A 14,375-nucleotide genomic window follows, 5' to 3' on the forward strand; every position below is an offset into this window, starting at 1 on the left:
TTACAGTCATGTAGATCAGTCTTTTGTAATGTGTTGGAAGTTTAGACCGTTTGTCTAGTAAGTGCTGTAATAGTTGAAATCGACGTGCAGTTTCCTGTCTTTTCAGTCTGGTGTGAGGATTCCAGGTTAATCGCTTGTCCAAATGTAGTCCAAGGTAGCGGATCTGTTCGACAGGCGTAAGAGTAACATCATTAACTGAAACTGAAGGGCAGACAGTAGGTTTACGACGGAGGGTAAACGTGATTTGATGAGATTTGTTGGAATTTATCTTAATCCTACAATTACGACACCAATCTTCGAGGGCTGTTGAGTAATTTAAAAATTAGATTTGCCTTTGAATTATTACCGTATTTTCTTTTTAGTGTTGGTAAAAGATCCATGTAATTGTAAATATAGGGGAAAGCTGAGCTTATTAAAACATTTCAATTGAAATTATTAAAGATTTCCTTTATTTTTTTTTTTTGCTAACTCCGTTCGGGATCCCTCTTCCAATTGTTAATTTACATTAATACTAATTTTCATTATTTCCAATTATGAAACTTCTACCAATCAAGTAAGAAAAAAAATATATCTCCTTTAAGATACGTAATATGTAAGAATCAAATAAAAAAATCCGTCTGTCCACTGTCCGTGGTTTTCACTGAGAATACTTGGTCGATTAGGCGCCTAATTGTTATAGTTGCCCACCCCTATTCGTTAATTATATTTTTGTAAATTCTTTTAATATATTGGTCCAGGTTCATTATGAAAACATTACATTACCATTTATAAACCACATCCATATTTACAAATAAGGCTTCCCATGCAGATTATAATGAAAATATGTGATACTATTTATTAAAAATTTGTTAGTAAATTTTTGTAGGTGACTTTTGGTCGAAACGAAGTTTCTTGCAGCAGAGTGTATAGATGTGTGCTAGATCTATATGTGCTATATATGCTATAAGATAAATATGTGCTTAATAAAACATTTTAAAATAAAACTCCATCATTTTTCAAGTTCTAGGTGTCCAACTTTTACACGTTCATGGGATTCCATAATGTAGTTGATTTTGGAATTAATAAAAAAATCCGTCTGTCCACTTCTCGTGGTTTGGTTCAGACTACTTGGTTGATTTTGCTTTTCTTTTTATAATTATTCAACTTTTTTGGTATTGTCTCCATCATCAGAATTAAAATAATTTTTGCTTGCCCCTTTTCTTTCTAGTTTCTTTGTCACTTGATGCCCATAAATATATTTTGTCGCTAACGATTTTGGAATAATACAAATACTATTAAGTTACAGTGAAACAGTATAATTAGGCCAAGTTTCTGTTTAAATCAAGACAAAATTGTAACCGATGACAACATATATTTATGTACATCAAATGACAAAGAAAAGGCACAAGTAAAAGCTACAATTATTGTTAATGTGATCCTGACAATGGGAGAAACCTGAAACGTTGAATGCATCTGAAAAAAAATAAATATTATAAAACGAAGTGGCTGTGTCATAATAATTAATTTTTTACTATTGGGGAAAAAAACAACAAATATTTAAATATAAAAATTCCCATTTAAAATCCAAGTAAATGAACCATATCTGTGTAGGAAGTAAGTACTATAGGATAACTCAGTCCCGTTAGGTTCATCAGGGCAAATCAGTGACCTAAAAATTTCACTAAGATCTGCAACATCAATGACAGTTTGACTATTTTTTTAAGTAATAGTTGCTATGTTCTTTGTTTTCAAGAATCAGAAATTGTGTTTCTATCTGATTTCATTTAGTTCTTTACTCATTTTCCTTATTCATATTAGATGGAAGGAATTCATATTACCTCAAGGAAGGTATATTTTTTTGTTTCACTAATGCACATAGCATTAAAAGAAATATGAAACAATAATCATTAAAAACATTTTAAACCCAAACGAAATACCAATTATAAATTTATTAATATGTATTTTTTATTTTTAGGTAATCCTCGCGTTGCTATCTTCCGGAGTAACCCACTGTCAAAATGGAGAGATTGTTACAATATTTCTTGGTCAGTATTCAGCTACACCCCACTTCAGGAGCACCGTCTTTTTTACAGAAGAAAACAGTTTGATGGTCAATTACCCAATTCTCTTCTAACAGAGCGATGGGTATGTGCTTCTTGTTATAATTTAAAATTTAATAATTAGGTAAAGAATGAAAATAAATTAATGACAATATATTCAAAACATTCATGTCATGCATAATCTTTATATTTTACAGCGGTCACTGAATAACAAATTAATGCACTACTAGTTGTTTTATTTAGAAATATCATGTATGAATAGATGAAAGTCATGGGAACTACAAAAGATATCATTTAAGATACTTTAATTTTATATGTTTCCAGGGGGCGAACATGACACACTGGTATCAACATGAATGGACAGAAATTATTATACCTGTAGACGTTTATAATGATGACATCACTCAAGAAAAATATTATTTAATCACAAATCTCGATCCAGCTACCCAGTACGAAGCGAAGGTCAAAGCGAGCAACTCTTTTGGATGGAATCAGATGTCAGATATTTTCACTTTTTCTACTAGAGGACTAGGTAGGACACCTACTAAAATACATTCGTGTAGGATGATGATTTACCTATAGTGAAATTCTTTTTTTTTTTTTTATTTCTGATGATAATTGTACCTCTATGTCTTCAAGTAATGAAACAATTAATAAACCTGTTGTTGCAAACATAGTGCGTAGAAACGCTGAACTGTTAGGTGCCATCTGTCATTTATAATAATTTTAATTTTTTTAAATGAACAATTAGTTCTAGAATCACATTGCTTGGCCACCATAATATGGCGATATGTGTCTCTTTTTTAGAACTTATTCATTAATAAATACTGTAGGAGATGTAGCTATTGGGTCTAAAACTATTTAATGATAGGTCGGTAAAGCTATAAATTTTAAGTATATTTTCAGAGGGGAATACAAACCATCATGAGATGAAGCACATAAGAAGATGTCCTTATTCCACACTACATTCCGATTTTTATCAGCAATAGTCTTTTGCAATATAAGATTATGGGTAAACCCACTTTGCTAATAAATATGGTCATTGATTTCCTTAGTAAGCCTGTTCTTGTGTCATTGATGTTGATAACTCTTATCAAATGTTGGTACATTATGAACTAAGAAAAACCATCAATCTCAGATATACCATGCTAATACAATCTAAAGATTTGGTAAAGAAAAAAGAGATATCATTAGTTACTAATCAAAACAATCTTTTCAAAATTTATTTATTTTTAAAAATTCCATTCCGTGTCCTACAATTGCTGATTCCATGTAGTTGTGTTGCAAGATTTTCTTAGCTAAACTAGTCTATGTTTGGAAACAATTTCATTTTTGAGATATGATACAATTAAAGTATAATCCATATCAGAATATATGTTCAATGGGATAAATGATAAGTATCCCCCTTTTCATTTTCACCCGACTACGGTGAAGCCAAAAAAAGGGTTATGTATTTAGGGGTGTCACAAATCTGCTCTGTGTATGGGCGATGCTTTGAGCAAGCTTCATAAATGATTTTTAAATTCGATGTCTTAAATTACTCAACAATATCCCATGAATGTTTTGAAACAATTTGAGCTTAGAATCCTGAAAAAATGTTTTATTATATTTCGTAACTTCCTTAAAGGGCAGGGCTTCCAGTGGTAAAATCAACTGCATTGCGCATTAATATATATTCACGCTTTTACTTGTACTCTGTATACTTCATTATGTATGTAATACATAATCAATGTATTGAATATAATATATAGGATCATGTGCTATACCTGCATGTACCGTGTTCAATAATATCGGTAGTGTTAGGTGGGTTTTATATTGTTATAACATTGTAAATGACAGTTGGTCTCCTTAATTTATGATGATTCGTAACAATTTGAGGTTTTATAGCCAATCTTAGGTTGGCTTTGACATAAATTGAATATTAAATGTTTAAGCAGTGTAGTAGCCAAAGTGTATTTTTAAGGTTAATCAATTGTATATATTTGTAGATATCTAATATTCGGATGTTTAATATTAAGGTAGAAATTAAGCCACAGCGTTAAGTGAAAGGCACCTGACTAGTGTACCAATTTCATTGTTTGTATAGACATCACTAACAATCCACTAATATGTTTAAAGAAATATGCAATAATATCCCACCTCTTAGGGGGAATAGGAGGATATGATAGAGCTACTTCCATAGTCGAGTTTTATTTTCATAAAATTATTTTTTTTATGACCGGTGAATAAATCTGCTTACTGTCATTATTTTATATGCTCTATAACTCTCCCCCCCCCCCTTGAAGCTTACTATATACTAAATGATGAATACATTAACATTATCCTTTTAATTCATTCATTAAAATTAGATCACGAATGTGTGTTTCGATGTAATGTTGGAACAATTAACTTAAACTCCTTGTGTTATGAGAATGTTCATATTACTGTCATTGTATATTTGCAACCTCCTATGTCATGTACATGTTGATATCACAGAGTAAAGTTATTTTTGAGGTGTTGATAGTTGACCGTAGATTAATAAGTAGAGAAGATGGTCGGGGTATGTGACAAAAAGAAATAACAACTATCATTATAAATGATACCAATAAATAATTATTGTAATCTCTTTTTGTTTTTTATCCCTGATGAAGACCTGAAATTCAATTCGAAACTTCGGCATAAATAAATATTTTTTTGTTTATTTACTGATCGCGCCTCCGAACATCTTCTCTACTTAATTTTTTTTTTCTTTTCATTTAATTTGTTTATATTATATCTAAATAATGTTTATACCCCAATAAAGTCTAATATTCTGAGGCAAAGATCGAGAAGGATCTCTTAAGTTTAGTGAATGTCTTGAGCAAATATAAGACAGTGATTTGCTTGAAGCTATAAAAAATTAGATAAAACCAGTGGCGTACCGCGAGTGCGAGCTGTGCGGGGTTGAGGGAAATTTTGCCAAGTATTTCAATTTAAAATGCTAAAATGTACAATAATACTAAAGAACCTTTTGTAAAGAATAATCATATAATAAAAAAGTTATGAAATTAAATGGTTCAAATTTTCACAAGATAATATTATTTATTGTAAAATTTTGCAGCCTCTAAAAGTGCCGCCTGGGCCGCTCCTCCAGCGCCCACAACGCTGTACGACTGGATATATATCATTCCTATTAAGGACATTATATACATTATTAAGACTTTTTTGTATTACAAAAAATGTCTCTGTCTTATTTTCTTTTGCTCTCATTCCCTTCTCTTACACTCTTCAGTCAATGCACAATAAAGGCAAAAAGTAATTTTGACTATTGCAGACAGGAGTCATAGAAAAGGCGGTACTACCTCTGAGATAGGGTGTTCATACAGATGATGTAGGGGAGTCGTGTTCTCACAAAGGGATATTTACCTATTTCTCCATATTTTAATCCCAAATGGCATTTGCACTGAAATCATATTTCATAATTGGTCTACAGGATAAAAAAATAAAAGACAATATCAAGTTATGCCTTTTTTGGTATACTTTTCTTATCCTTTTTTTTTCGAGTGTTACATAATGACTCCAGAAAAAAAAATTATCATAGTTTGATTCGTTCTTCTAGGTTCCTCAACCAGAATTTACATGGAAGTATGTTGAATACAATACATTGGAAATACTATGTTTCCTAATGATCTAGACTCTATTGTGTAGTAATGAATATTCATGAATTCATTATAATCAATTTTTCTTATTTTAGATGGTTACTCTTGGGAATCTTCTCACCCAGCTCATGAAATAATTTTGGCTTCAGGTAAAAATAATGTTTATAAATTTCATTTACAGTTTTTAAAGTATTTGATCAGGCTTTTGGAATATACTCAATATTGCATAGCTATTATTATGATTTTCAAGACCAATCTTTTTGCTTTTATGCACTTTCTAAATCTTTGTGGCAACTCTCATTTTTGCTCAACAACATAGTTATTTACCTCCATAAATAAAATCTAAATTAAAATTGCCACCTTAAACGCAGAAGGAATGAATTCTAAGCCTATCAAAGGAAAAATGGTATTATACCTACTTATATCTAATAGAAAAACATTTCAGTTTTTCACTCACTTACACCAATTGATGGTCCCATTGTATTATTGAAAATAGGTTTTATTATTTGGTTTGTACATAAAACAGTAGATAGCGACATTGACAATGCTGGTAACAAAGAAATTTTTTGTTCTGAAGGCAGTCGGTTGTAGCATCTATTAGTGAAAACATACACTCTTTGTCATTGTTTATAACCCCCTCCCCAAATTCCAGAACACATTGTTGTTCATTATGATTTCATATATTTTTGTATACAGTGTATATAAGTAATTTGACCTATCTGGTTTATTTTCAGTGGTATATGGTTGAGGAGAGGATAAAATTCTTTCTAGATGGTTGATAAATGAAGAATTCACTCTAATTATTTTTAGCATTATGATCTCGTAGTGAGATTATAATGTCATTGTTTAACAAACCATACTCATTATCAATAAATGTTTTTAAATTAAAATAAGAAAAGTCTACACAGAGAACAGACAAGGTATTTACTTATTTTCTGTGTAAATGGAGATAAAATGGCCGATTAAGGGACTCTCACTCCCAAGTTATTGTATGGTCCTACATACACTATCACAACTCTCAAGTCCACTGAAAGAGGAATAATCCACAAGGAATGGTTGGTCATGTGGGACAAAAGTTCTCCAAGTCAACTATAATTTATACAGATATAAAACTTCGGAACTCCTTTAGTTCCAGCATCTGCAGAGAAGAAGTGGCCACAGCCTATTTCAGAATTGGACTTACAATACTAATTAAGCTTTATCTTCACCCTTTTTAAATGTTTTTTTTTTAGTTTATTAACTTTTTTTTACTTTTATTTTATAAACTTAGTTTTATTCATTCAATTATATTATGTTCATACAAATAATGTTTCATGTCATATTTTATGAAACGCTTTTATTATTTAATATAATTATATGTATTTTCTTAAATCATTCTTTATTTTTTTCTGAGAGTTTGTATATTTTTTATTAATTTCTAATTCTGTGTTATAAACATAAAAAAGTTAAAATATTATTTAAAATACAAATTTATTTTTTATTTATTGATTTATGGATCAATTTTAATTTGTGTGGCTTACAAACAGTTTCACCACCAATCACATGGTCATCTTAATAAATTTGTACAACAGATGGTGACAAATTACAGTCCTGATGTAACTCGGCAAAGGTTGAAAAGCAGATAAATGAGGGACCTCCTTGTCTGATGATATATTTTATTTCATTCAAAGGAAGCACCATTGGGTGGGGTCTCCCTCATGCCTATACATGTCATGTCTATAATAATTCATCAAATTTGCTTATTGTATTTACTTTGCAGGTGCAGATAAAATTTTAAAGATGAAATAAAAAAAATTATTAATTTTTTTCTGTATATTCTTTTTTCCAGACAGATAATAAGTACACTAATAAATGCTTAGAGCATTGAGCAAACAATATGTAGGTTTGTTTTTCTGTAAAAAGTCGACAAATAATGTTATTGGATCTAACTGGTTGTTATCCCATCACCAAAAAGCAGTATGTCATGATGTATGTTAATGTTTTTTAATTTTTGTTTCAGATAATGAAATTAGAGATCTTGGTGTAATGTCAGCAGATAGTGGAACACATCATTTCATCACTCTTGAAATAATATCTCTTTTTATTGTAATTGTACTGTTTTTCATATGAAGCCATATGAATTACACTCTATCATGTGAAGATGAGTATTAAGTCTATTGCCAGACTATTAAACTTTCTTCTGATTTGTATTCATGTCTTCGAATTTAAAATGATACTTCTGTATATGTATATAAGACATTTTATTGATTGAAATTGATATGCAGGGTTTTTAAATTTTAAACTAGGTATGCTTATTTATTTAACATAAAATGAAGTTATATTATTTAAACATCACTTCAAATTAGAAATTCTTGAATGTAAATATTATTATTAGTTCTCAATATACTTACATTGTTTGCTATTTATTAGTTGAGTTTTGCAATATGTATTAATGCCACTAATAAATATTGTATTTCTCCATGTGATTTTCCATAAAATATTCTTGTAGAGAATGGCTAAATATTTATTGATAATAATTTGTGTACTTTTATAATGATCTGACTTGTGTTTATTGAAGAGAGAGTATATAAATGAAATATTTTATTATTGTTATGATTTAATTATTATTTTTTACTATGTGGAATTAATTTGTATAAATGAGTATATGTGTAGAACTAAGTTATACAACTAATATTTAAAATTCAATAAGCATTGTTTGGGTTAAAAAAATTATATCACAGATTTTAATATTAAGGTATAGAAAAATAATTTCTGATCTTAGAGGTAACTTTACCACCAAGTTTACTTGATGTTGTTATTTTCTTTTTTAAATAATGAAATATATATCCAGTATTTGTTGAAAATGTCAATTTAAACTATATTTAAAATGAAATATATTTCTTGTTTTTATTATGTCCCTTATATCTGTTGATGTCTTAAAAATTTTAGATTTTAGAAATATATTATTTACATTTATGTGTATAACTATATTTCAAAAATAAATATTTGTGTAAATCTATAGTTTTTTTTCTTATTTTAATTACAACTTGATCAGCATCAGAAACATCTATACATTTTTTCATTTTTATTGATAAGTATGCAAAGTGTGGTCGTAACTAATAAACTGAAAGTTTTTTCTTAGTAGTTGAAGCGTAATAGTTGGAAAACACAATGAGAAAAACATATAAATAAAATTAAAAATAAAACCTTGTGTCTGAATAGTCATTGGTTATAAACTTATTTTTTAATTACTCTGTTAATATAATTAACACTGAAGCCTTATAAAAACTGATGGTTCTAAATAATCCTGGAGTTAAGTCAGACGTAATAATAATGTTAATGTATATACACAATAACATTATCGTTATACCTTACTTCTTTACTTTTGTTTTTCAACTTTTCAACTTTAAGGCATACTCTTCAGAAACGTGTTCATAATGTTACACCCGGTTCCGCTGGGAACTCGCCAAACAAAAAATAAAAAAGGTAAACAAAAAAAGTCTACACCAGAAATCCGCAGTACATCTGCAGTCAACTTTCATTTGATACCATATTTGTTAAAATTTATCGTCCCTGAAAGCCGGAAAATGGATCTATAGTACCAAAATGTACAGTTTATGTTATTGTGAACTCATATGAATTTCAAATTGATAAACACACATTTGTTAATTTGTAGGGGAAAAATATATGAAAAAAAAGTAAAGAAGTATTTAAAATATTTATTTCTTTATGAAAATAACCATTGTATAAACCAACAAAGAAAAACATTAAAAATTCAAAGAAAGAAAAAATAAAATATATTTAAGCACTGGGGGACTACTGTGTCCCAGCTCTCTTGAAACATTAAGTTGTTAGTGACTTTTATATATCATTACAAAAGTGAGGTGAAAACTGGCAATATCCGATCTAAGATGGGATCATAGGAGACATTCACTTGGAATTTCAGATAAAAATATAAGGAATGCGTTGTAGAAAGCTGGGGACACAGGTAACCCACCATATTTCAGTCCTAAGGAATCATTGTTTTGAGTTAAAACTGAACAAACTTCTAACTACTTAGAAGTCATCATAAATTCCAGATGAGTAGATTTTACTTTAAGTAGTAAAATCTACTCATCTGAAATTTATGATTGTTTTTTCCATCCACATTAAAAACAACTACATTAACATCATTTTCTAATTTCATATTTTTTTTTATTTTATAACTCAATGAGAATATTCAATATTTTTTGTAATTATACTTAATTGAAACAGTATCAAACTATTTGAATTACTTTGTATTAAATATCACCATCTTGGTTGGCTTATTGAACAAAATATTATAAAATTCCATTAAAACATATTAGATTACAGAATGCAATTAGTTCTAAAACCGGCCAAATCCACTTTTTCACAATACAGAGTTATTTTATTTTTCAAAAGTTCACTGCACTATGTTACTTATCACTCATACTGATTAAATGGGTCTCAATCTAGTATAAAAATGTTTTCAAGCTCTTGGGTTAAATTAGATCAAATTTGATTGTTTTGAAGTTGCCTATCAAACTTTTGAAAATGGATTGTGCCAGTTTTGAAACTGATTGCCTCAAATCACAATATAGTACTGTAATCATGGTGCTGCATATAATGTAATATATACTTAAATCGTTATTACTTAATTTACACCAATTATGCTCTGCTGAAATAGTGATTTGTTGTTTTCACCAATAATGCTTAAAATGAACCATTATTTAAAGATACTCATTCTTTTTTGTAGCCAAACTTGACAAGTTCTAAAAGAGAAATAAATTAAGATGAGAATAAAGTAATCTCAATATATTATTTCTATAAAATAAGATATTGCACATCACAGTACTATTGCAAACCTTGTAGTCTATTTATGTTATCTGTCAGGTATATTTGTAGCTCATCATAATTTAAATCGGGAAGCTTTCCACCATATTCACTTGGAAGTATATCTGGATTAACATATTTATGAAGAGATGCCCAATTGGACTTGTGAAAATGTATCTACAAGCATCAATTGGTTAACAATTAAAATCATTATTTAATGATAAAAATATTATTATAAAGCTCTATAAAAGAAATTAGGTTCTAACCCACATATGTATTACATCCTTCCAATATGAAAACAATTATTTGCAAAACTATATTTTATTTATTTTCGATTTTCATATTCTAGATTATTGTCATAATCGAAAAAAAAAAAAAAAAAAATTGAACACCCAGCAGACCCCAAATCTCATTGATTCTGGGCATCAACGAGGTAAAACTGTAAAGAAATGGTCAAAAATGTGGAAACATATCAGGAATAATTGTTTGAAAAGTGTTCTAAAAAATTGTATTAATAAGGCCTATCCCTTTGGTCTGCATCCACCTCATCACAAAGTTCTCTCCAGCACCGTCATTTGCTTTCATTAATGGCTTGTCCGTGGTTCCTTCTAATTGTCTAGAACTCTTCCTGAGGCACAGAAAACTAAACTCCAAAAGACGCCTCGCTAGCGGATAACTTCTTCTTGCTAGATTACAACACCAACAAACATTGGCAATAATACTTATCCACCAGTATACTGAGGAATGATGTTTTCCAGGTTTTGAATGGGTCATAGCTGCATCACTAGCTCTAGAAATAAGAGAGGTCAGTATTCGCACCTTTTCCTTAGCTGACCCTTTCAATTCACATTCATCCTCTAGCATTAAAGTGAATGAACCATCATCAAATGTTTTCATGTTCCAGCCAATGGTTCTCCATCGACAACTCTTCTTTCTTGTAGGCATATGCAGTGTGATCAATATAGCGTGGTTATCACTGTTTGTATAAAATCTACAAACCTCCCAAGTAGTGATCCAATGCATGCATCCATTGACAAACATCAAATCAATCATAGATGATTTTCTTGCTCTTGTGAACGTCGGGTTTGTTCCGGTGTTCATAAGGATCATATCATTTAGTTGTGCGAAAGCTTCCAGGAGAATTTCACCTCGTCGATTTGTTATTCTACTTCCCCATTCCGTTGCCCATGCGTTGAAATCACCAGCTATGATAGTTGGATTATGACAACTTTTTTTTTTTCTTCAAATTTTTACTTTTTTATTTATTGATAGATATTACAATCTGCCACACAGTTGTGGGCAATAGGTAATAGTGATTAATGATCTCATACATACTAAAATAAAATAAATTAAAATAAATTAATAAAAAAAAACTCTCTTAAAATATATACAAACAGAAGAATAAACAAAATGAACATAATCAAACTATCTTTATGAAAAATAAAATAAGATAATGATAAGATAATGATAAAATAATATAGTCTCTAGTCACATTTACACTCTAATATACAATATTTACACAATCGACCTGAGGATCCCCGACCCCACTCTATCCCCCACGTGTGAGGGGTAGAGCAGAGCTCAAAAGATCCCAGCGCATCCCTCTCGCCACATCACTGGTAGTGAGTCAGTGGAGGCTGAGCAAGTGCACTAAAGCCACAAACACTCAACTTGAGTGGAGAATCTGATCATTGCCAGAACTCCAATTGTCCATTTTTATTTTAATAAATCTCTTGGCCATTGCCGTTTCAACCTTCTAGGTGGGCTGTAGGGACGGGTGGAACTAAATAAGGTTTGAACCGAAGGATTAGGATGGTTGGAAAGGTTTATGTGGAATTTTGAGAATTTGGTTGGTATGAGGTCAAGGACAAAAGGGATATGTAGGTCATCGTGTAGTGATCTGTTGGAAACGAAATAGGGTGCATTAACTATGCACTATTAGGATAGTTATTAACTATAAGGATTTTGTATTTGGTTAGCTGTTCCCCAAAGTTCAAGTTCGTAGGTCCAGATAGGTCAGAGTATAGTCTTATAAATAAGTAGTTTGTTTTCTAGTGAGAGATGAGAGGTCCGGCTGAGCAGTCGGTATAGTTGGCTGAATCGTCTGTTGAGTTCTTGTATTTTAAGACAAGTATGTTGGTTCCAGGTGAGTCTTTTGTCCAAAATGAATCCGAGGTATCGCGCTGTGTCGAATCTGGGTAGAGGAATATTATTAAGAGTAACAGGTGGACAGAAGCTGTGGCGGTGAGTGAAAGTCACATGGGTGAATTTCGATTCATTGACTTTTATCAGCCATTGGTTGCACCATTGCTCAATCCGGGGGAGGTGTGTTTGGAGATTGGATGAGGCTGTTACAGGATCGGGATGGGAGGATAGGATAGCTGTATCATTGGCAAATGTTGCCAGAAACCTGTCTGGAGTGATGGGAATGTCAGCAGTGAAGAGGATGTAGAGGACAGGACCCAGGACACTGCCTTGGGGAACTCCTGCCTCGATGGGGTAGATATTTGAGTACTCAGAACCACTGTGAACTTGAAAGGAATGATCTGAGAGGTAGGAGCGGAGGGTAAGGTATAAGGTTTGGGGTAATATGGATTTGAGCTTGAAAAGCAATCCGAAATGCCATACCCGGTCAAAAGCTTGTGCTATGTCCAAAAAGGCACTCGAGCAGTATTGTTTCTTTTCAAGAGCTGAAGAGATATAGTCAACGACTCTGAGCCCTTGTTGAACTGTGGAGTGTCTAGGGTGGAATCCAAATTGATGAGCGGGAAAACTCTGTGATTTGACGATGTATAGGATATATTTAAGAAGGATTTTTTCAAAAATTTTGAAAGGATTAGAAGTAGACTGATTGGTCTATAGGAAGCAGGATTATTAGGAGGTTTTCCTGGTTTTGGAAAAAGAATTATAATGGAATGTTTCCAAAAGATAAGAAAGTGGGTTGATCTTAGGATGCAATTATAGAGATATGTAAGGAATATTATAGCTTTGGGAGGAAGTTGGTGAAGGATTTGAGGAGTCAGAACATCATACCCTGGAGATTTACGAGGAATTAGCATCCTTAGTTGATATTTGACTTCAGAAGGGGTACTGTTCTAGGAGGTAAGAAAAATGGGATTTGTGACGATATGTATTCTTCAATTGTTTGGGTTAGGTCAGTATGAAGTTCAGGATGAGGAGTGAATGTATGAGAAAGGTGAATGGTTAGTTCTTCAGCTTTATCTTTGTCGGATGCTGCCCATATGCTATCATTTCGTCGGAGGGGGTGGAAAATATGTTTGGATTTTAGGATTCTTTTGGTCATGTTCCAGAGGGAATTGTTATGAGTAGAAAGGGAAGAGAGGTAGGAATTGAAGGACTCGGATCGATGGTTGGACAATTCTCTCGTAACTAGTTTACAATAGTGGTTATAGGTGCGACGATCAGAAGGATGTCTTGTGCGTTGCCATAATGTTCTGTAGTGGCGCTTGGTTTGAATGATGTCTTTGAGATGTTGTGGTAGAGGATTTGTCTTGTGTTTACTGGGGACATTATAGGGTGAGGAGGCAGACCAGACAGCTTGTTGGATAAGGTTTGTGAAGGAATGGACTGCGTCATCTAGGTTTTCAGGGGTTTTTAGGGAAACTTTAAGATCGATTTGGTCTGTTAAGATTCGGCGAAAGGAATTCCGGTTTACTGGGCCCCTTATGAATGAGGGTTGAGGTAGTACAGGAATTGGGGATATGGAGATAGTTAGGATTAGTGGACTATGGTATGAAGATAGGTTATCGAGGCGTGAAAGGGAAGTGTTTAGAGGGCCTAAGCCTTTATGTATAAAGAAGTCCAGGAGGTCAGCATTACGGTCAGGATCGGTTGGCCAGAATGTAGGAGAATTGGGACAAGGAATGTTGCATCGAAGGGAATTGAT

At 31.7% G+C, this 14,375-nt stretch overlaps 2 protein-coding genes across 2 annotated transcripts in view; one reads left to right on the top strand and one right to left on the bottom strand.

Moving 5' to 3' along the window:
• The window catches only part of LOC106686816 (opioid-binding protein/cell adhesion molecule homolog), a gene marked incomplete at its 5' end in the record, with an annotated part of 126,694 nt that extends 118,139 nt beyond the window's left edge, over window positions 1-8,555 (top strand). The window contains 4 exon segments of the mRNA XM_014430361.3: window positions 1,955-2,124; window positions 2,364-2,571; window positions 5,752-5,805; window positions 7,656-8,555. Coding sequence (XP_014285847.3) covers window positions 1,955-2,124; window positions 2,364-2,571; window positions 5,752-5,805; window positions 7,656-7,765 — 542 coding nt within the window.
• A 783-nt stretch (window positions 8,556-9,338) lies between these two features.
• LOC106686818 (clavesin-2) overlaps window positions 9,339-14,375 on the bottom strand; it is a 20,068-nt gene continuing 15,031 nt past the window's right edge. Inside the window, exons 6-7 of the mRNA XM_014430367.3 lie at window positions 10,501-10,645; window positions 9,339-10,407 (exon numbers count right to left, since the gene is read on the bottom strand). Coding sequence (XP_014285853.1) covers window positions 10,376-10,407; window positions 10,501-10,645 — 177 coding nt within the window. The 3' untranslated portion in view covers window positions 9,339-10,375. The remainder of the gene's footprint in view (window positions 10,408-10,500; window positions 10,646-14,375) is intronic.

This window comes from Halyomorpha halys, unplaced genomic scaffold, assembly GCF_000696795.3.
Source record: "Halyomorpha halys isolate HHAL.00 unplaced genomic scaffold, Hhal_1.1 Scaffold881.1, whole genome shotgun sequence".
Taxonomy (NCBI): domain Eukaryota; kingdom Metazoa; phylum Arthropoda; class Insecta; order Hemiptera; family Pentatomidae; genus Halyomorpha; species Halyomorpha halys.